The sequence below is a fragment of the Curcuma longa genome, chromosome 10 (genome assembly GCF_044706935.1).
Source record: "Curcuma longa cultivar G26 ecotype Majalengka, Jawa Barat chromosome 10, ITB_CL_G26_1.1, whole genome shotgun sequence".
NCBI lineage: Eukaryota > Viridiplantae > Streptophyta > Magnoliopsida > Zingiberales > Zingiberaceae > Curcuma > Curcuma longa.
This window is the reverse complement of record NC_133870.1, coordinates 1,042,786-1,064,554: the sequence shown is the minus strand read 5'-3', so window position 1 is coordinate 1,064,554 and position 21,769 is coordinate 1,042,786. Positions and strand designations below refer to the sequence as shown.

General features: G+C 34.6%; 1 protein-coding gene across 3 annotated transcripts in view; it reads right to left on the bottom strand.

Moving 5' to 3' along the window:
• Positions 1-7,551: 7,551 nt before the first annotated feature.
• Positions 7,552-21,769, bottom strand: part of LOC141836447 (uncharacterized) — a 61,027-nt gene continuing 46,809 nt past the window's right edge. For 2 of the 3 annotated variants that reach the window (XM_074723940.1, XM_074723939.1), the window contains exons 6-7: positions 18,871-18,964; positions 7,552-7,966 (exon numbers count right to left, since the gene is read on the bottom strand). In XM_074723940.1, the coding sequence (XP_074580041.1) occupies positions 7,745-7,966; positions 18,871-18,964 (316 nt within the window). In that variant the 3' untranslated portion in view covers positions 7,552-7,744. The remainder of the gene's footprint in view (positions 7,967-18,870; positions 18,965-21,769) is intronic. The other variant, XM_074723938.1, reaches the window with a different exon arrangement.

Below are 21,769 nucleotides of genomic sequence, written 5' to 3'. Positions count from 1 at the left end.
GTCCAAAAAATTTACTCCGTTAAGCTTGTCCTTCTCAAGGACAGATCGCAGAGAGAGAGTATTCAACGTATTTAATGACATAGTAATCTACAACATTAAAATGCATAAATGAATATTATATCTAAATCATTTAATTAGACCTTTAATTAAATGATGCTCCTATTAAATCGTAGAGCTTTAGTAGAAGCTAGTCATGGATGTAAATAATGACAGTTTACCCACACTACTAGCTCCAAAATCAATAGCGACAAGATTCATATGGGACAAGATCTTCATTATACCTCATCTTGAGTTAACTTTGATTAATCGTCCAAGACTTAGTATAATTAGGTAGGCAACATGTCAATTACATCTTATGTAACTCTTATGAACAAAGGATCAAAATCCACATTATATATCATCTTGAGTTAGCTTTGGCTAATCACCCATAACTTAGTACAATTGTTCTTTAACCCAACTTTCTCAATTTTTGGAATATGCCTCTAAGTTCTCGATCCAATTAAGGTAACTTAGATAAGTCTAACCCAAAGTTTGATAGTATTAGGACATCACAATTGTCCACTCGCACTCTACCAAGATAAAATGTATCACTTTGCTTTGGCAAATCTAACAACAAATGATCGAGGTAGTAGTAAGTGCCATACTTTGTTAGGCATATCAAGTTGACTTAAATAAGATAAAATTATTATCTAAACATGCATCACATACGCACATGACATATATCAACATATAAGGATAAACGTGACATGGTTATGACCCTTTCAAGCCAATGAGAAGATCGAATGATCAACTTAGGGATAATATCTTCTCCAAGTGCTTCCTTCAATCGTCATGTCGTCAACATCTTTATTGTAACTTCATCCTCCAATAGACTTTTTACTCCTTGTTTTGTACATTACAAAATAAGAAAACTCGAGTTATATTCGAGTCTAAATCTATTTTTTACAAATAGAAAAAATAAAGATGAAGGCACGACACACAGACTATATTGTGAATTACATTACAACATGCACATAGACACAACCACAATCATATTGGAGTTAAGGACCATAACCATGCACCATGATATCTATCACACAACAAATATATCTATGACATTAATTTTATTATGCTTGCAAAAATTGATTATGAGTCAAAACCTCACGACGGTCCCGCTACCCGATTAGCGCGCACCCCTAAAATAAAATTTATTTTGTTGACTCCTTGAATAAGTCGCTACCAAAAATTCATCAGAATGAACCGAAACCCTTCTTGTTCCGTTGATGCATCCTTGTGACAAAATCCCAATCTGTTCAAAAGATAAAATTTATTTTGTTGCAACTCCTTGAATAAGTCATAAAATTTTTGTAAAAAATCATCAGAATGAACCGATGCTACCTTTCTTGTTCCGTTGATGCATCCTTGTGACAAAATCACACAATCTGTTCACAACAGATCATGAAAGATTTTTCACAATCCGTTCTCAACAGACTGATGCAACCTCATCAACATGAACACCATAGGTTATAAAATTTTTGTCAAATGTAATTAGACTATAGTACACTGTCATATGTATGATGATGCTATAACCTTTTAATTTAATCAACATAAACTTTTGCATATAGACAAAATACTCATAAAATTGTGCAACCCATAACAAACACATGTCCTACTTCTATATCACATATAAAAGTACATAAAACTTTTGTATGATCTTTTGTAAGTGACTCTGATACTAGTGTAGGGAATCCTATGCGACAAACAACAAAATTCGCAATGGAAATAGGATCCCAACAAGCGATCCATATGAAAGAAAATTCATATGAAGTTCAATTTATCTATCTAATAAATCTATACCTTTGAAGCATACCTTTCACTTATCACATTCGTCCTTGGTTCGCCAGATCTCTTGCACGTTCAAGCGTCCTTGCCTCTATGCATATCCACACAAACACGATCTCAAATTTCAAAGAAGAATCGCCTTTGTGGTACTAGCCACACAAGGAGATTTAGCCAAAATAAGGAGGAGGAAGAAAAGGGTGTTCGGCCAAGAGGGAGAAGATAGTTCAAAATGTCTTGTATGCCTTTGAAAAATGCAAGAAAAATCTTTTATATTCATCTCATGAATATGAAGGGGTTTTGCCTCTTTAGCTTCCCCACATTAAAGTCAATTAAAATTCAAATAGAGCATATGTTTCTCATGTTGGCTCTTCATCTTCTCTTCATTTAATAAAGAAAAAAACTTTTTATCTTCCTCTATTATTAATTCATTAAATATTTTAATGAATCAATATCTCATTCAAATTTGATTAAGTCTAATCTAAATGAATCTAACTCAAATTAGACTCAATCTTATAATTCAATTGGATTCACTTGAGTCTAACTCAATTAATCCAATTCGGATCATATTTTAGTCAAACTAAAATCAATCAATCTCCGAAGCATCGTGTCCTTTGTGTGTGACCCAATAGGTTCTCGTAACGTTGGTAATGTGTCTAAACTGCTTTAGACACATAAGCAATGAGTGACATCTAGCAATGCATCATTGCTACCCAAGTGATGAGAAAGTCGAGATCCGACCTAACCTTTTCGTGACTACTATAATGTATGATGATGTCCTTTCTATCCTCGATATCTAGATTGATCAATGAGACATAGATTGTGTCATCCTCGATATCAATCTTTGTGTTTCTTGATCCCCGAATAGACTCACTCAAGCAAATGAGCTCAATATCTCATATTGACTCATTTGAGCATGGTCATGCATTTAATAGTCCTACTCGATCAAGGGGCCCACAAATATCACTCCCATCATATAGGAGGGATAGATCTCATCTACATCACTCATATCTCTCTGCATAATTCGTTATATACCCAGTGATCGCCTTTATAGTCCACCTATTACGGGTGACGTTTGATGATACCAAAGTACACAACTCATTATGTAGGAAATCGTAGTGACTTTAGGTCTAAGAATTATTCATACTAATAGTCACAGGAGAAAGTTTATGACATTTATATAATGATTCATGAAACTTTCTCATAGCAGATCAATTCAATATATATTCTCTAATATATACTCATATGTCAACGTGATATCACATATCCATGACTTATGAGATTAAGTCATCAATTGACCTATATATTAGTCTCAATGCATTAATATTGTCCTTGAATATTAATGCTTGACTAGGAATAGTTAAGAGTAGTGTTCTCTACATCATCTCACTATCAATTCAACTAATTGATATGATGTAGATTAGAACCTGCTACTCAAGGATATTATTATATTTAGTCATTTGGCATAAACATGAAGTAAATATAATAACCAAACTTTATCTTTATTAACAATAGAATATAATACAAAAGTCCATAGTCAGTCATCACATAATTGACTCTAGGACTACTACTAACACTACCTACATAGGATCTTGTAGATATCCAACCATGGTAGATTTCTTGACATCAAATCAATGTCTCCCTATAACTTTTACTATTGTTGTTCAATCATCTATTCTAACTAATCAATTGACTGGATTGATTGCAATTAGCTGACCAATCAATTGCTCTCTCAAATAGAACCTTCTATTCGATTATTTTTTATGCTAAGTCGACTAATCCATGATTCTAGCCAATTGATCATTAGTCAACTAGTTCAAGTTAGAATACCACACTTAATTTGTGTTTTGAAATTTATTGTATGAGCAGTCGACTAAGTAAAGTATCAATCAACTATTGTTTGAATAGAATGAACATAAACTTTTTACTCATTTCTATTTAACCTTGAAACAACTACCTAGTTGACTCAAGTACTAGTCAACTGATATTCAATTGTGACCATTGCAAGTCCACTCTTACGTTCTAATTTCATGTGTACCCCAAGTACATATGCACTCTACTCTCCTTGCAGGAGCTTACCTTCATGCCAAGAGAACCTCTATTTCCAATGGGACTTTGTCATGTTCCTCGTCAACCTGTTGGAACTTCCTTGTGTTGCTTAGATTTAGGTTAACCTCAACTTACTAGGACTTTCTTGCATTGCCTAACATCTAATTGACATCAACCTATTTGGATTGCCTTGTGTTGCCTAGTCCAGTTTACCTCAACTTGCTAAGAGTTCCTTGTATTACTTAGTATTTGGTTGACTTCAACCTATTAAGACTTTCTTATGTTGTCTAACATTCGATTAATCTCAACATATTGGGACTTCCTTCTTGCTAATTATCTACTTGGGCTTTCATTGTTGCACCTACAATCTATGTTAAGTTTACTTGCACTTGCATACTTGACATATATATAAGATCAATAATATTGCCTAACTTAAGCATTACCCAAATATCAAAACTATATGTAAACACATGTTTAGGGCATAATTGCACTAGTATAAACAACTACTCAAGATTCCAATTGATTCAATCCAATTTAGACTAGAGCCTAAACAAAAATATTCTATTATCCGAAACTTTTGTTTTCAATTAGCTCTCGAGTTGATTGAACACTCTAATCCATTAAGGCTCACCTCCAATCTACTATTTTTTTAGAGATCCTAACTTCACTTCGTTTACACCCTCATAAGCCTATAGAAAGTTACAAGATTAAACTTAATTGTTGACTACAACCTAATCCATTAGATAATCTAACCCTACCTAACTCAATACATCATCTCTAGATGATGTTTTCTAAAGAATCAAATCGAAGATCACATTTCACTTGTATTCTCATATGACTCTCTTGCCTCTAGGTATTCAATCTTATCAATGCTTTATGTTATCCTTAGATTGACCTTGTGTCAGACCCTTGGTCCCTCATATGCATCAAGCACTCCAAGCTTGCACCATATGTCATCCTTCATTGTTCACCTATGAAGTCGACCTCCTGTTTGGCTATCATAAAGTTCACCTTATTAGGAACCATCAATCCCCTTTGATACTTCAAGCCATCTCTTTTGATAACCTTCGAGTCAGCCTAATTACAAGCCATCAAGCTATCAAACTAACAATTGTTCTATGCTTCTTGTCCTAGAGTTCACCTCACTTAGAATTTCTAGTCCCTTGAATGATCCAAGCCATCCTTTGCCGATCCCCTTTGGGTCCATCTCATCATTGACTCCCAAGCTATCGAGCATAATCAATCCAACTTAACTGTATCAAGTCAACCATAATAACTCGACCACATTAAGTCATGATCTCTATAAGCTCTATATGTACTCTACCAAGTTCTTATACACTTGATGCACACATTAAAAACATGAGATCATCTTAATTTAAATCCTTTTCTACCATTTATGAGCATTGATGCACTAACATTTATGCCCCCCATCTTAGGTGTCCATTTTTAGTACCTAGTGTTAGAGAAATGATGATTTCTTATGGTTGGGTTTAACTATATTGTTTTAATGTTCTAGCAATATAATTTATTTTAGGTGTGCTCTTTGATATTATTTATCCATGTGCAAGTAGATGTGAGGTTCAACTGGAGACTACACACGGAGCATTTGGACTTTATGGGATCCAGTTATGGATATGGTAATTATGGAGCTCATGTGCTTGAGGTCTAAAAGATTTGATTGAATGGCACAAGGAGCTTGATGTACTCGACAATATCAATTTGTTTGATTTAGAGTTGTGGCCTACTAGAATCAAAAGCTTGACTTAGATCAAGTTGATGCAATAAAAATTTACTTCTGCACTAGACGTTGAAGTGGGCATCTTGATCAGGGAGTTAAGTTGTCCTACAAACAAGAAAGCACACGTCAGAGGTGTCAGAGTTGTTCAACAAAACCCCTCAAATGGTTAAATCATGATTGTGTTGTAGAAGCAATAAAACGGTAACAGAGAAGAAAGTATTTACTAGCATGAGAGATTAGGGTTAGATACTCATACAACCATCAGCTTTAATATTTATAGAGGTTCATCATCCAAACCTTATTAGGATTATTGGACCCTAGGCAGTTATAAAGAATTTGCATCAAAACCTTGAACCCTAGGGTTGTTGAACCCTTGGGATTGTGGGTTGCGTATAGGAGGAGTGTATGTTCAATTATGATTCGCTAGTAAATGGGCTGCTAAGAGAATGGAGAACCTGAGAAATCTAGCTCAACATAGAGAGCCGTAGGAACTCAAGGTGCTTAGAAGAAAGAGCTTGAGGAGCTTAAACCAGAGAGCTTAAGGAGCTCAGAGTGCTCGGAGAGGGAGAGCTAGCTAGGGGACTTGGGTGCCGAGTTGCACGAGGTATTCTAGAAGTCAAAATGTGAAGAACTCATAAAACTTAATGGGATGAAGAACTTCAAAAGTCGAGTCATGTAGGACACTTAAAATTTAGAGTCGACATGGAGCAGAACCATGCAGACATGTCTTGCTAACCTAAAATGGGATTGATATCACAGGTTATTACACTAAACTTGAGAAGGAGCTTAATGGACTCAAGAGCTAAGCTAGAGGTTAGATTGAAAAGTAATTGTGGAGCTTAGTGGCATGAAGCCTAGATTGAGAAAATTTTGAAGATCTAGATGCATGTGTCATGAGAAATTACATTAAATGTTGTAATCTTTTGTTATTGTCCATGTAGCACCATTATAATGATGTAGTGATTGCTTAGGTAATGGCTTAGCTATTTAAGACTTAGTTGTGGAGCCTTCCACTGTGGGATGAATTATCAAGTTGTATTTATTGACCCACTTAAGTTTTAAACCTTCGTGTAGGGTTGATAAGTTAAGTGAAGGGTGGCTCCACAAATATCAATCAATTTTCAATTGAACAGAGCATAGTAGGCAATTTGGAACTCAACTAGTTCTGAATTTTTTTTTAAAAAAAAACTGAATGCTTCTATTCAATTCATAGTTCAAATAAGTTTATCTTTTAATTCGTAATCCAACAATTCTTCATTATGACAGACTAAAGTCTACTCAAGTTACAAATCAATCTCGTATGTCATGCAAGAATATCACATATTGCAATTGTATCATTTCATTCATGAAATGACGTGCCAAGCTAAGACTTATTTTCTTGAAAAATGGAGTTAAGGATCACCTTTTTTTATTACAAACTTGTATAATTTTTATCCCTTTTGTTTTGATTATAAGGCATCGTACCTTTTCTTCTAATCCCAATCACCTTTTTTTTAAAAAAAAAATCCATTATAGTTTTATCATTGTTCTTTTGTTTTCATACTTTTAAAGTGTTATAAAATAAAATTTAGGTGAATTAAGAAATGATAATAATAAAACAACAAAGGACATCTTATAAATCTATAAGTCAAGGGCATGAGAACATTTTCTCAAGTTGTTTTAGTAGTTATATATTATTCGTGTACAATACACAATAATTTAGTAAAAAGAAAATCATAATTAATTACTAAACTTTGAAGTGTGGAAAAGTATTCCTCTCGCATGAGAGGAAACTCAATAGGGAGATTATTCCTCTCGAAAGAGAGTAACAACTAAAATTGTTACAGTAGAAGACATGGAAAAGTAGATCATCACAAAATCCAACTTCTGATAGCCACTAAGCAATGGAGAGTGAGTCGAGCACAATATTACCCCGGGACATAACTGAATTGGTTACGACGGAGCAAAATTGTAAAAGAAGAATGAGTCGAGCACAATAGAAAATGAAGATGCCGAGAGGATTCGGGAAACTGAACCTTGTGTCTTGTAATTTAAAATAGATACGAATGGAGATCGGTTACAGATGTCTTGTATTGTTCAAAAAGATCTTAAAGATGAATCTATGAGAATGCTCCAAATCTGTACAACAAGAAACTTCTCTTAGAATCTAAATGTTTTCCTTGCTGCAAGAAAAAATATAAAGACAATTGGAGACAATAGAAACAAAATATAAGGGAGGCCTTCTTTCACTGCACCCTCATCTTCTTCATCCTCTTTGGTAGTATAATTGTCTTTACCATCCACGAACGCATCAAAGTAAGACTCGTAGCCTGTTTCCCTTGGATTGGCCGACGAGCTTGATGCCTTCATCATTTCCATGGCCTGAGGAAGAACCAATACTAGGTTATGCACTTGTTCCATTTGATTTGCTCATTTTCAATTTGCCATTCAACAGAATCAGAGCACCAAGTTGGCACAAGTAATTAGTCCAACTAATAAGGCAAATGTCCTAAAAAGTTTAAAATTTGGATATTAATGTGTACCAAAGCCCACTTTATCAAACATGCCAAAAGTATAATCCATTTTTATGAAGTTCTAAAAACACTCTGGACTTCACCTCTCCTAAGCATCTTTATCAAACATGCCAATATAGGACCCCTTTTGATGAAATTTTAGAAACCTATCAGAGTTGCTGTGACCAGAGCCCCTTTCATCAAACATGCACAAATAAGACCCTTTTTCCAAAATTTCATAATTACCTTGGATTTCACTGGAAAGGTCACTGTAATAGACTGCCAGCAGCTCGCTGGCCGCTGGAACCTCACTGGCCTACACCAGTGACAGCAATAGAGAAGGGTACTTAATCAATGTTTTAAATTAAAATACATAAATATTAGGGGAATAAATGGATAAATATATATAACAAGTTTTTTATAGCCTTGATATATTATTATGTAAAACCATATATTTGAAACATGATTCTGATTCTAGAGATACCCATTGATTACCATTTTTCACATGCACTATAACTCAATATGTATGTTTATAGTTCTTTTGTATTATTTTACTAGAAAAGTACAGAATCATGTTTTGATCAAAACATAAATTTTGTTAACTTCCATTATTATAATGTAGGGGGTCAATACACCTTTTTAATGATAATTATATATAATATATATTATGGATTTGCCACTAGGAAAGCATAGGACTATATTTGGTTTGAAACACAATTCTTTGTTATGTAAATATTTGTTGATCTCTTTTCTCATAAATAGACATCATTATGCCTCGTGCTAAAGTGACTTCTAGCATTTGCACATTATTTATTATTTATTTGCACTAAGGTAGGTTCGAATAATGCTTTGGGTACTCTAGTGAAATAAATTACAATGGTTGCCATTTAGACATGATATGATTTTACAATATCCTATATTTAATAATGAAAACCAACCAATATTTGTGTAAGAACCTCATATTTTGCTCAAAACATGATAGAGTTAAACATGGTTCATAGCTACATTGATATCCAGCTTTATTTTTGTATATACACATCACTAAAGATCACCCATGACATTTTTACAATTTTAAATTTCTAGCATTTGTATATGATTTAATGTCATATTTTAATTTATCCACAAAGTATAATTATACTATCCTATTTCAAAATTCATTTGAAAATATATGGAATCTCATAAATAAGATGTTGTGATGATCATATATGAGAATGAGTCAACCCACATCTGTGACATAAAATCTTATCTCGTATTGTTGGCAGTTATTGTAACTGCCCATCACGCACGCCACGGAGTACACGTTCTACACTCCGTGGAAGATGCGGCCTCTCCCTATTAAAAGGGAGAGGAAAGCCCTGAGAAGAAAGGGAGATCATACCTGCGCTGTGTGGGCGTCCAAGTGGAGAAGTCAAGTGCCGGAGAAAACAAAGGGGTTGCCGGAGAAGAGGAAGAACACCAAATCGAGGATTTGGTTTGTGGAACTTGAGGAGCTTTTCCTACGTGATCGTTCCTTCGACGCAGCAATCCCAGCAAGATTTTCTCGAAACAATAGGTAACTTTAATTAGCAACAATGGTATCAGAGTTATTCTGTTTTATTGTTTACCTGTTCTATTCTGGCCGATGTCCCAAGCGGCAGCGCACAGGCGCTACCCGCGATTTTTCTATTCTCCCGTCTCTGTTTTGGCCGGCAACGCACAAGAACAGCACTTCACAAGCATGGCTTCCAGTCACGCGTGACGCCGTACCGTAATTTTTCCGTTCGGCCCATCTCTATTCTTGATCGAAGACGCGATATCAGCCACGCGCTGCCCGCGGCAGCACACAGGTGCTGTCTACGGCCAGTGACGTGTCCCCCTGATGCCGGCGAGGCTGGCATGGAGTCGGTTGGCTAGCGTCGGCGGTAAGCGAGGCCCTAGCGCCATCTTCGCACGACTGAACCTCGATTCGTTTGAGGCTCTGACGCGGGAGGCTTTGTCTTCGCCATAGCCGGTGAGGCTGGTGCCGGCGAGGCCGGTGCAAGCGACAAGGTCGGCGCCGGCAAGATTGGTGCAGGCGGCAGGCAGAAGAAGATTAGGGCACAGGACTGGGAAAATGTTTTGGAAACGAACGGTTTGTTTTTTTAGATTTTATTAAAAAAAAACAACGCTGGCCCAGAATTGTTTTTAATTGGGTTGTGCCCAATTAAGATTAATTAGAACAACCCAAATTAGTGTTCTTAATTGGGGCAGCAGTGTGCTTTTAATTAGGTCAGACCATTGGGTCAGCCCAATTAAAAGTATGGAAGCCCGCCCAAGTTCATATTTGGGCACAGTAAAGAAAAAAAAAGAATGTGTTCTGGCTGCTGGGATTCGTACCCAACTTTCCACGACCACAACAGGGAGGCTAACGACTAAACCGCAGTCATCATGTGTAATTGGATCAGTTTCATTTACATATTGATCAAGTTAATTGGGTTGTTCAATTATACCCAATTAAGCCCATTTAATTGGGTTGTTCCATAAGAATTAATTGGGCTTTCAGATTCTTGGTAATTAGGCAGTGACCAATTATTGGGCAGGGATCAAATTAATTGGACTGTTTATGAATTAATTGAATTTCATTGGAAGACCAATTAATCTAACTGGGTCAGATTTCTAATTGGGTCAATTTTAGGCTTTCAATTAGAAAGGTCTAATTTGGAAGTCATGTGCCCAATTGGCCTAAACAAGTGAAATGTCAAGTGCTCTGGTACGGTGACAACACTTGAGTAGAGACAACCAAGTATAAATTGGACTTGGTTAGCACAACTCTGATTTGGTTCAACCAGATCATGACTTGCTAGAGTTGACATTAGTCAACCATACTCATAATTGTGAGAAGTTGTTTGAACAACTTATACTCGAGAAACAATTCAATAATAGGCTTAGTCAACATGGTTGGAGATTATGAGAAAACTAAATATCATGCATGGTGCTCAGGTGCCTAAGGTGCTTGGAGCTAATAATGCAGTATTTTAGTTTTCATAGAATACTACCATGTTAAGTCTTCAAGATGCCAATTGACTGGTCAAAAGATTAGTTGACAAAAACCCCTGTGAATTAAGAAGATTTATTTTTCTTGATTTATTGTGTTAGTTCTATGCCTGTATAAATTGAATTAAGCTGGTATATGTGTTGGTTTGTCAGTTTTATACTGACTTCATTAATTTCAATTTTTCAGATGGCACGGATGATTACTACTATGACTCGTCGCGATGTGATGCGTAATAAGCTGAGGGAAGCTATCTAGTGGATAGAATATAACCCAACTTATAGAGTTAGTGGACACATAGGGAGATTGGACAGACTGTTTTGGCGTCTACAGATGCAGAATTTTCTGATTCTGGACAACTATAGGATTTGGGCTTTGGTTCGTTCATTGCCTGAAAACCTACGTAATGTAGCACTTCAGATATGGAGGCGCTATGAGGGGCGCATTTCATATACCCAGTTGTGCACAGAGTTGCTTCACTACGTAGATTGTGAAAAGAATCCAAAGGAAGATCCAAAAGAAGACTCTGTAGAGGACGCTTCTATGGGATGTTTGGGTTCGTTACAGGATTCTGTGTCCTGGCATCATCTAGATAGCATCCCAGCTGAAGATGTTTCAGTTCAGCCTAAAAGGATATGACATGTTTGGATTATTACTGTGCTAGTGTTTGTACTAGTGGGAGTAATAATTGTCTATCTAGTTTATTAGAGTTGTTTTTCTAGTTAGTTATGAGTAGAAATATTATAGGTAACATTTAAAGTAGAGTTCTTGTTATTTGTTAACAATGTACAACATGTTTACTTTAATGATATGTTCATTTTATGTTGTTTGCTCTACATGATGCATGATATTTATTTATTGATGTATACTCTTTGAGTGGTTCATTATGAGTATAATTTTTTAAATGATAAGTTCATTTAATGATAAATATCATGATTAATTAATGATTAAGCTCATTAAAATGGGATGTATGTAATAAAATAGATCAATGCAAATTAGATTGGAACATACAAATGATGAGTGAGAATGTAATTCTCACTTGATTTTGTAAACCAAATCAAATTTACATTGAGTCAATTTAGAGATTACATACATAAAAGACATACACTGAATATCTGAATAATTTATTTATTTATGATAGGTTATGACAACAAAGAACATCATAGCTGAACTAAATAAGGGTGAAAAACTTAATGGGGACAACTACAAAATCTGGCACCTCAAGATACAGTATGTCCTAGAGGAACAAGAAGTTCTGGAGGCTGTAAATCAGGTCATGGTTGAACCTGTAGATGGTCCCACTATACAAAACAGGCGAGATCTTGATGCCTATAAGGCATGGAAGAAAAAGGACTCCACTGCTAAGGGCATTTTGATTAGTTCAATGGTGGATGACCTAGCATTTGAATATGAGTCATATTCTTTGGCTCATGCAGTCTGGGTAGCCCTTAGGGATAAGTATAATGGAGTTAGTATGAGCAAGCTTCGGCAGCTGACAATCAAGTTTGACAGCTATAAGAAGCGCCCGAATGTATCAATGGTTCAACATCTCAAGGAAATATCGAACATGATTCGGGAGCTTAAAACTGCTGGTCATGAGTTGACTGATGAACAACAGGTTCAGGTAGTTATTCGATCCCTTCCAGACTCTTGGGAAACCATGAAGCAGACTCTAACTCACAGTGAGAGTATTAAAACTTTCACTGATGTCTCACGCCATGTGGAATTGGAGGCAAAGAGAGTGGAATCCGCAAGGATTTCTGGACAAGTCTATGTGGCTGTTGGTTCTGCTGGATCATCTGGATCCATGAAAAGGAAATGGTTTAAGAGAGGAAAGGGAAACAGGAAGGAAGCTGCTACTGCAGGAGTAAGACCAGCCCCTATCAAGAAGAAGGGAAAGAAGACTGGGAAGAAACCTAAAAACAAGTTGACTTGCTTTAACTGTGGTAAAAAGGGCCACTTCGCTCGGGAATGTTCTGAGTCGAAAAAGGTATTTCCTAGTTTGTCTTCTTTTTCTGAGCATTTAGTTGCTAGTTCTGTGTTGTTGGCTGATTCTTATCCTTTGTGGATTATAGATTCGGGAGCAACCAACCATGTAGCTCGGGAGCGAGTTACATATGTAGAGTACCGCAGGGTACCAACTGGCAACAAATGGATTTATGTAGGAAACAATGCAAGAGTTGAAGTCAAAGGAATCGACACTTGCAAACTTAACCTTCGTGGTGGAAGTACATTGTTTCTACATGATGTTCTGTATGCTCCGAAGATTCGAAGGAATCTTATTTATGTAACTTATCTTCTTGATTTAGGGTACTGTATTAACTTTTATAGCCGGTGTGTGGAACTTAAGATTGACTCAGTGTCAATCGGATATGATTTTTTAACGAATGGTTTTATGGTTCTTGATATGGAACCGAATATCAATTGTGAAATTAATGGTTGTTTTTCAAACATTGCTCTTACTAGTGATACAGATATAACTGATGAAGTTTGGCATGCTAGATTAGGACATATAGTACAAGAACGTATGAATCGGTTGGCTAAGGAGGGCCTCTTGGGCACTCAGGCTAAGATTAACTTGTCTATATATGAGCATTGTCTTACTGGAAAGACAACTAGGAAATCATTTGGAAAGGTTATTACAGCTGAATCACTATTGCAATTAATTCATTCGGATATTTGTGGTCCAATGAATGTGAAAACTAGACATGGAGCTTCCTATTTCATTACATTTATTGATGATTTCACTCGAACGTGTATTTGATTTCTCATAAATCAGAAGCATTGGATTGCTTCATTCGTTTTATGAATGAAGTCGAAAATCAAATGGAACGTAAGGTTAAGACTTTACGCACTTACCGTGGAAGTGAATATTTGTCAGATCAGTTCAAGACAATTTATAATGATAAAGGGATTATTAGACAGCTAACGATCCCTAGAACTCCACAGTAAAATGGAGTTGCTGAAAGAAGAAATAAAACTCTTCTTGAAATGGTTAGGTCTATGATGGTCCAAACTAATTTGTCTATTTCCTATTAGAGAGATGCATTGTTAGCAGCGACTTATATACTTAACAGAGTACCTTTAAAATCAATTCTATCTACTCCATATGAATGTTGGACCGGCAGAAAATCAAATTTAAGTAATCTGAGACCCTAAGAGTCAGCTGCCTATGTTCATGAGAGTTCTTATAGATTTGGAAACTGGGACCTAGGAGTAAGAAATATATCTTTATTAGATATTTTGATACCTCCAAAGGTTATGTTTTTATTGGCGAGCATCTAGATAGAACATTCTCCGAAATAGAGTCGAGAGATGTTACTTTTCTCGAAACTAAGTTCCCAACGAAAGGTGTTGATAAAACAACTCCTCTATTTGTAGAGGATGATACTTTATCAACAATAGAAGTGCCCCAAAGGATACCTGAACCTAGTCAACCGAGTGGGAGTGATTTGTCAAGTCATGAGTTGACTTCTCAACAGCCTAACTTACGAAGAAGTGTTCGTAAGATCAAATCTCGGAAAAGATTTGATATTGAGAATGAGGCATTAATGACACTTCCTATTGACAATTATGAACCCCGATCTATTGAGAAAACGTTGAGATGTAATGTTAGAGAAAAGTGAAAATTTACAATGGATGAAGAGATGGAGTCTATGAGAAAGAATCATGTATGAAATTTAGTCGATCTTCCTCAAGGCCGAAGGGCTATTGGGAATAAATGAATTCTTAAAATAAAGAGGAAAGCAGATGGATCGATTAATCGATACAAAGCTCGCTTGGTTGTAAAAGGATATACCTAATTGGAGGGTATTGATTTTGAAGAGACATTTTCTCCTGTAGTGAAGTTTGTGTCAATTCGAGATATTTTGGCTTTTGTAGCGCATTATGACTTGGAATTACATCAAATGGATGTAAAAATTACTTTCCTTAATAGTGAGCTTGACGAGGAAATCTATATGGTTCAACCAAAAGAGACATTGGAATAAATGGATTCTTAAAATAAAGAGGAAAGCAGATGGATCGATTAATCGATACAAAGCTCGCTTTGGTTGCAAAAGAATATACCCAACTGGAGGGTATTGATTTTGAAAAGACATTTTCTCCTATAGTGAAGTTTGTGTCAATTCGAGATATTTTGACTTTTGTAGCGCATTATAACTTGGAATTACATCAGATAGATGTAAAAACTGCTTTCCTTAACAGTGAGCTTAACGAGGAAATCTATATGATTCAGCCAGAAGGTTTCATTGCTAAAGGCCAAGAAGGAAAAGTATGTAGACTTAGAAAGTCTATATACAGGCTAAAGCAAGCGTCAAGATAATGGAACATAAAGTTTAACGAAGTCGTTTTAACTTATGGTTTCGAAATGATCAATGAGGATCATTACGTTTTTCTGAAAAAGGAAAAAGGAAAGTATTTCATTTTATCATTATATGTTGATGATATGCTGATAGCAAGAAATGACATAAGTTTTGTGATAGAAGTCAAAGAGTGGCTTTCATCACAGTTTGACATAATGAATATGGGAGAAGCTAAATACATCTTAGGAGTAAAGATCATCAGGGATCGATCTAAATGACTTTTGAGTCTGTCTCAAGAGTCATATATAAATAAGATGTTACAACATTTCAGCATGTCTAATTACAACATTAAACAGACACTTGTTATGAAAGGTACTGTTCTGAGCAAAAGTATGTGTCCCAAGACTTCTAATAAAATAGCCGAGATGAAGAAAAGACCATATGCTAGTGCTGTTGGTAGTTTAATGTATGTTATGTTGTGTACACGTCCCGATATCAGCTATGCTGTGGCTTAGTTAGCCGGTTCCAGTCAAACCCAGGACCGAGACACTGGAAGGTAGTGAAAAGGATTTTCAAATATCTGAAGGCGACGACAGATTATTATCTCTGTTTTCAAGAATCAGATATGAGTCTGAAAGGCTATTCAGATACAGATTGGGCTGGGGATCTGGATGATAGAAAATCCACATCAGGCTATGCGTTCTTGCTGAATGGTGGCGCCATCTCTTGGAACAGCAAGAAATATACTTGTGTAGCCTTGTCGACTATAGAAGTTGAATATATAGCATGTTCAGCGGCTGTGCAAAAAGCAGTTTAGTTGAGAAGGTTCCTGAAACATCTGAAGATTGCTGAAGACAGTGGGAGTCCAGTTACTGTCTATTGTGGCAGTTAAGCTGCTATAGCTTTTTCAAAGGATCCTAAATATCACAACAAGGGCAAGCATATAGTTATCAAATATAATTTTGTAAGGGATATTATTGCTAAAAAGAAGGTGATTCTTGAGTATATCCCTACAAGAGTTATGCTTGCAAATCCTTTTACTAAGCCAATGACTAGAGAGTCATTCATTGAGCATGTAAAGTCTATGGGACTTCGTAGAATGTAACATTGTTATTGTTGACAATCAGATATTGTAATTTGATTGCGTAAAAAGATCTGTCATAATCTATTCAGTGTATGTGAAGAGTTACATTCTTGAGATAAGATCTTGGTGAGCATGTTGGCATATAGTGATTGGTCCTCTCACATGGACAATCATCTCTATTTGTTATGTATCAATAGAGGTAAGATCAGTGCTTATAGTTCAGCTTATGCAGCTGTTGGCTTATATAGCTGTAAAATTGTTACATTACTATAAGCTGGGGTTGCCTTGATAAGTGAATCAAGATGAGATCATTTAATGTTTGATGATCGAAGTAAAAGATCCCACCATTTACTAAACCTGTTTGTAGCCAGATAAGAATTTATGTGTTGGATTCAGGATTAAACATTAGGAATATCTTGATCAAAATCTGTACGATGTTGATTTGAAATAAACATGCGTTCTTTTTAGCAAAGAAAATAACATCGTAGCATGTGATTCATACCACATGTGCTAAGACGACAATAAGGGTAGTAGGAGAATGGATCCTTGCTTCTCTACTATATGAGCCCTATGAGATTATATGTTGATCTCAGCATTTGCCTTAAGTGACTATTTAGTCGTTTACTTGAAATTTTAATCAGGATCTGTTACTTTAGCATGTAAACCTATGACTATGGATGATTTGGTCTATGAAACATGATTAGGAAAGCAACTGATTAAAATGAATGTATTCAAGCTAAAAAGGAAGATTAAATATATTCACATCTCTTTGAGAATATTCACTGATCGATCCATTTCTGTTATGTATGAAAATGATTATGAATATTGTAGATATGGAACATGCTCTTGACATGATAGTCAAACGGAGGGATTAGAGATGTTCATATTGATGTAAATAAATATTATTTAATCTGGATAAATAGCAAGACATAATGAGTCTAGGAAAATAGTTATGTACCACCAGAAGAGTAATTTATGTGTCACTGGAGAACGGCTATGTGCCACCTGGATGATGGCTGTGAGCCATCAAACAAATGACTGTGTCATTCAGAAAATGGTTATATATCATTTGAGGAGCGACTAAGTTAAGTGTAACAACTTTTCTTAGTATCAATCGCTCTATGAGCAGCTATGTAAGGTGTAATAACTTTCTTAGCAATGAATGCTCAATGTGCTTACTGTCGCACGAACCATTTTCCTATGTATGAATTGGTTGTTCTTGCAGTCTATGTGACTGTGCATTCCGGTTATATTTAGTCTACGTGGCTAGATACCTCTTAATGGTCTTTGTGACCATTTGCCTTTGTGGCTTCACTTGGACGAGTGGGAGATGTTGGCAGTTATTATAATTGCCCACCACGCACGCCACGGAGTGTACGTTCTGCACTCCGTGGAAGATGCGGCCTCTCCCTATTAAAAGGGAGAGGAAAGCCCTGAGAAGAAAGGGAGATCATACCTGCGCTGTGTGGGAGTCCAAGTGGAGAAGTCAAGTGCCGGAGAGAACAGAGGGGTTGCCAGAGAAGAGGAAGAACACCAAATCGAGGATTTGGTTTGTGGAACTTGAGGAGCTTTCCCTACATGATCGTTCCTTCGACACGAGCAATCCCAGCCAGATTTTCTCGAAACAACAACTTTAATTAGCAACACGTATAACATAGCTCTACCCTGCCTCTAACAAATTAAAAATATCATTTGAGAGGTAGTGATGCCTTTATCTGAAAATGAGAGCTAGCAGAGAAACATGTTCTTAAAAATGATTATATCACATATTTATTGGCTTTCACTCTCATATATAAACATATCTACACCTGACTAATGTGATTATTAGCACTTGCATATAAACTTTAGTACTAGGATATTGTAAAATCATATGCTGTGAAAAGTCCACCTGATCCATCATAACCTATTTCACTAACATAACATTTTTCACTAAAGCACCCAAAATATCACACTATCTTGGTGCTAAAAATCAGTGGAAATGTAGGAATCAATTAGTGAGGCACAGTGACATTTATACATGAGTACAAAAGCTTCCGGATAAGTTGCATAATACAGAATCATGTTTCAAACAAAATATGGTTAACCAAAAAAAAAGTTATCGTGATGCTACTATGAAAAATGTTAAGGATACCTTTAGGATAAAAAAAAAGTGTTTTATGCAAAACATGGCTTTACACGTCAGAAAATAATATAAAAAAACATAAATGTCATTGAGTGCATTTCAAAATCAAAATCATGGATTTCTTTAACAAGGGTCTAATTGGAAATTTTTATAATGGAGACCTTGGTGAGGCATTAATGAAAAAAAGGGATCATTTCAGGGAAATTGCCCAGCTGATTAACATAACCAAATTTCCCTGTCCAAATTGGCATACCTGAAAACTAAATGCGAATTGCTTTGCTCTCTTGCACACTAGAGCATTTGGATGAGATTGAAGCCTCTCATACATTGCTCTAGCCTCTTCTGGCCTGCCAACATTTAGGAAGATGTGGGATGAGTTCAAATTGCAGCATATCGGGTTAGTTTCAGCTAAAAGAAAAATGGTCAAAGAAACTGAAAAGAGGATATTCCTATTGCAGGTTGCCAAGAAATAAGACTATCCTCTACAATAACAACCTGAACTCTTTAGCCATAAATGAAAATAAATCCGTGAAAATGACTTTTCCACTATGACCCATGTGATTCTCAAGATGGTGACTATTACTGATACAATAACAAAATAAAAAATATATGAATATTCTCAATATCTGTGATTTTCATAATGAGGAATCATCAAATTTGATTCACTTATTTAATATACAAGAGATGTAGAGAGACCCAAAGCTAGGAAATCCTTGTGAGGACTATGTATGAAAGGATGTTAATGGCTGATGTTTGAGATAACATTGTTATTCTTGTTTTGTAATTTGTCTCCATACAAAATACTGTCAAAATCATAGCATTCGAGATGGAAATTAAATATTGAATAACTATATAGTTGTCTTATCTTTATCTTTTTCTTCATTTCTTTCCTCCTATCTCCAATTTGCCACTGGCACTATACATCGGAACACTAGCACAATAACAAAAGTGTATTGTTCCAGTCAAAGACCGAAATAATGGCACAGCTCAAATTTTTGAATCTTGCTTTCAAGTGTTTGATTCTTGAGAATATGAAATTATCTTAACTCCTCAAAGAATCTAGCATCCACAACTACTTGACATTAGAGACATATTTCAAGAATTTAGGGTTAAGGATCAAGATCTATCATTGTTACGAGGAAGTATGAATCAAGTTGTGTACAATATTTATATAGGGAGTTTCACAAAGCTATAGTAGAGGATAAAATGTATGACTTGGAATCTCTCTCTTAGTTTAGTATCTTATGGAAAATTTTTAAATAGAAATGACAAGTTGATCACTAGAATTTAAATGACTTAAGTCGTGAAGGCATGATTCAAAACTACGAAAGATTGGTATTTTAGCTAATGTTATATAAACAAGGATGCCCTAGTTTCTTGCCCATTTCTTTAGCTGACTTTTTTAGAATCCTATGTTGTGGGATGAGATATAAGAATAGAAGTCCTAAGAGGAGATAAGGAACAAAGAGAATTGAGAGAGAAATAGAGAAGATATAACTACAAGAAATGTGTTTATTAGTATTTTGTATCTAGAAAAGTTGTAATCAAGGTTCAAACTCTCGAATTGCACTAGAGTTTCAATCTTTGACTAAAAGTTGTTAGTATCATGTCGACATTTTGATGCATGGTGTTATTGGCAAATTGGAGATGGAAAGAGGAAGAAGATTAATAAGAAAAAGAAGATAAAACAACTATATACTTAAGTTTGGACTTTGTGTTTCATCTAAAATGATACAATTTTGACATTATCTTATATGGACATAAACAAAAAAAAATATTGTGTTAATTCATCTTGATCTATGTTATGTCATGTCAAGGGTTGTCGAGTGTTAGCATAATATAATACTTATCTATTTGATTGATAGAAGGACATAGGAGAATTCATTGTAAAGAGAAATATCAAATTTTGATAATTTATTAGAATGATGCATTTCGATCGTGCCACTGAATACAACATGAGATTGCAAACCATGGTTGTAATCCAATTAATTTTTAAGCTATTTAAATTTTAAAACTCCAAGTTAATTCAAACCAAAATTTTAAATTGTTTATTAACTAAAAAATATAATTCAATAATATTGTACCTAAATTTTTATCCAATGACATTTATTAGTTGTTGCACTAATGACAATTAATTTTCTTAAGAAAAAAATATAAATTTTATGTTTTAAAAATTAGGATAGTAAGTATTTGTAAAAAAAATCTTAATTCTAAGAAATTTTATATTTGATACTCTAAATTATCAAGGAATTGGATTTTATATTTTATTTTTCTAACAAATTTTGATAATTTTGTATCAATGGTGACACTAAAATATTTTATATTAAGATTCTAATTATTTTGAACAATCAAGTTTAAAACTATTCTTTTTATAAAAATACTTATAAATATAGATAAATTTAAACACCTGTTATTTCTAAAAATAATGATATTTAGGTTATCATAAACTTTATAGTGCTGATTTAATTACAAAATATATTTTATTTAGAAAATAAATATGGAATTATACATAGAAATTAATAAACTAAATTAGAAAATAATGCTTGAAGTTAATACATTTTTCTTTAAAGAAATCAGATTGTATACTAATTTGAGGAACAACTTTTTTAAAATATGAGTAATATTCTTTTAACTATTTTAAATTCTTATTTTTAATATGTTCAAGAAGTCATTTCATACATAATATTAGATTCATATAATTTTAACTTCTAGTGATTGATTCAAGCCTGATAAAAAGTAGAGATCTTGTTACTATTTGATCTCTTCAAATTTAGTAGTAAACATAACAGTCTTGCTCTTCCAATTTAATTAACAAAAAATAATTTCAACTATGTAGTTTGAATACTTAACCTTAGATTCATACAACTGAACTAAACAATCAAAATATGTTTAAAATTAAAATTTTTTATGTTGTTGTAAATTGTACAAAAAAATATACAAACTATTCTATTTTAATTATAAAATTAATTAAAAATTAGATTTTGCATAGATAACGAAGCTAATTATCATTGCAACAACTGAAGCTGATTTATTATCATTGCAAATATCAAGAGAATTAATATTATTTGTAACTACTTAATGGTAAGAGATTTGATCAATTTATTTTATATAAGAAATAGTACTTTCCTTCATTGTGCTATGCTAGGTGTAAT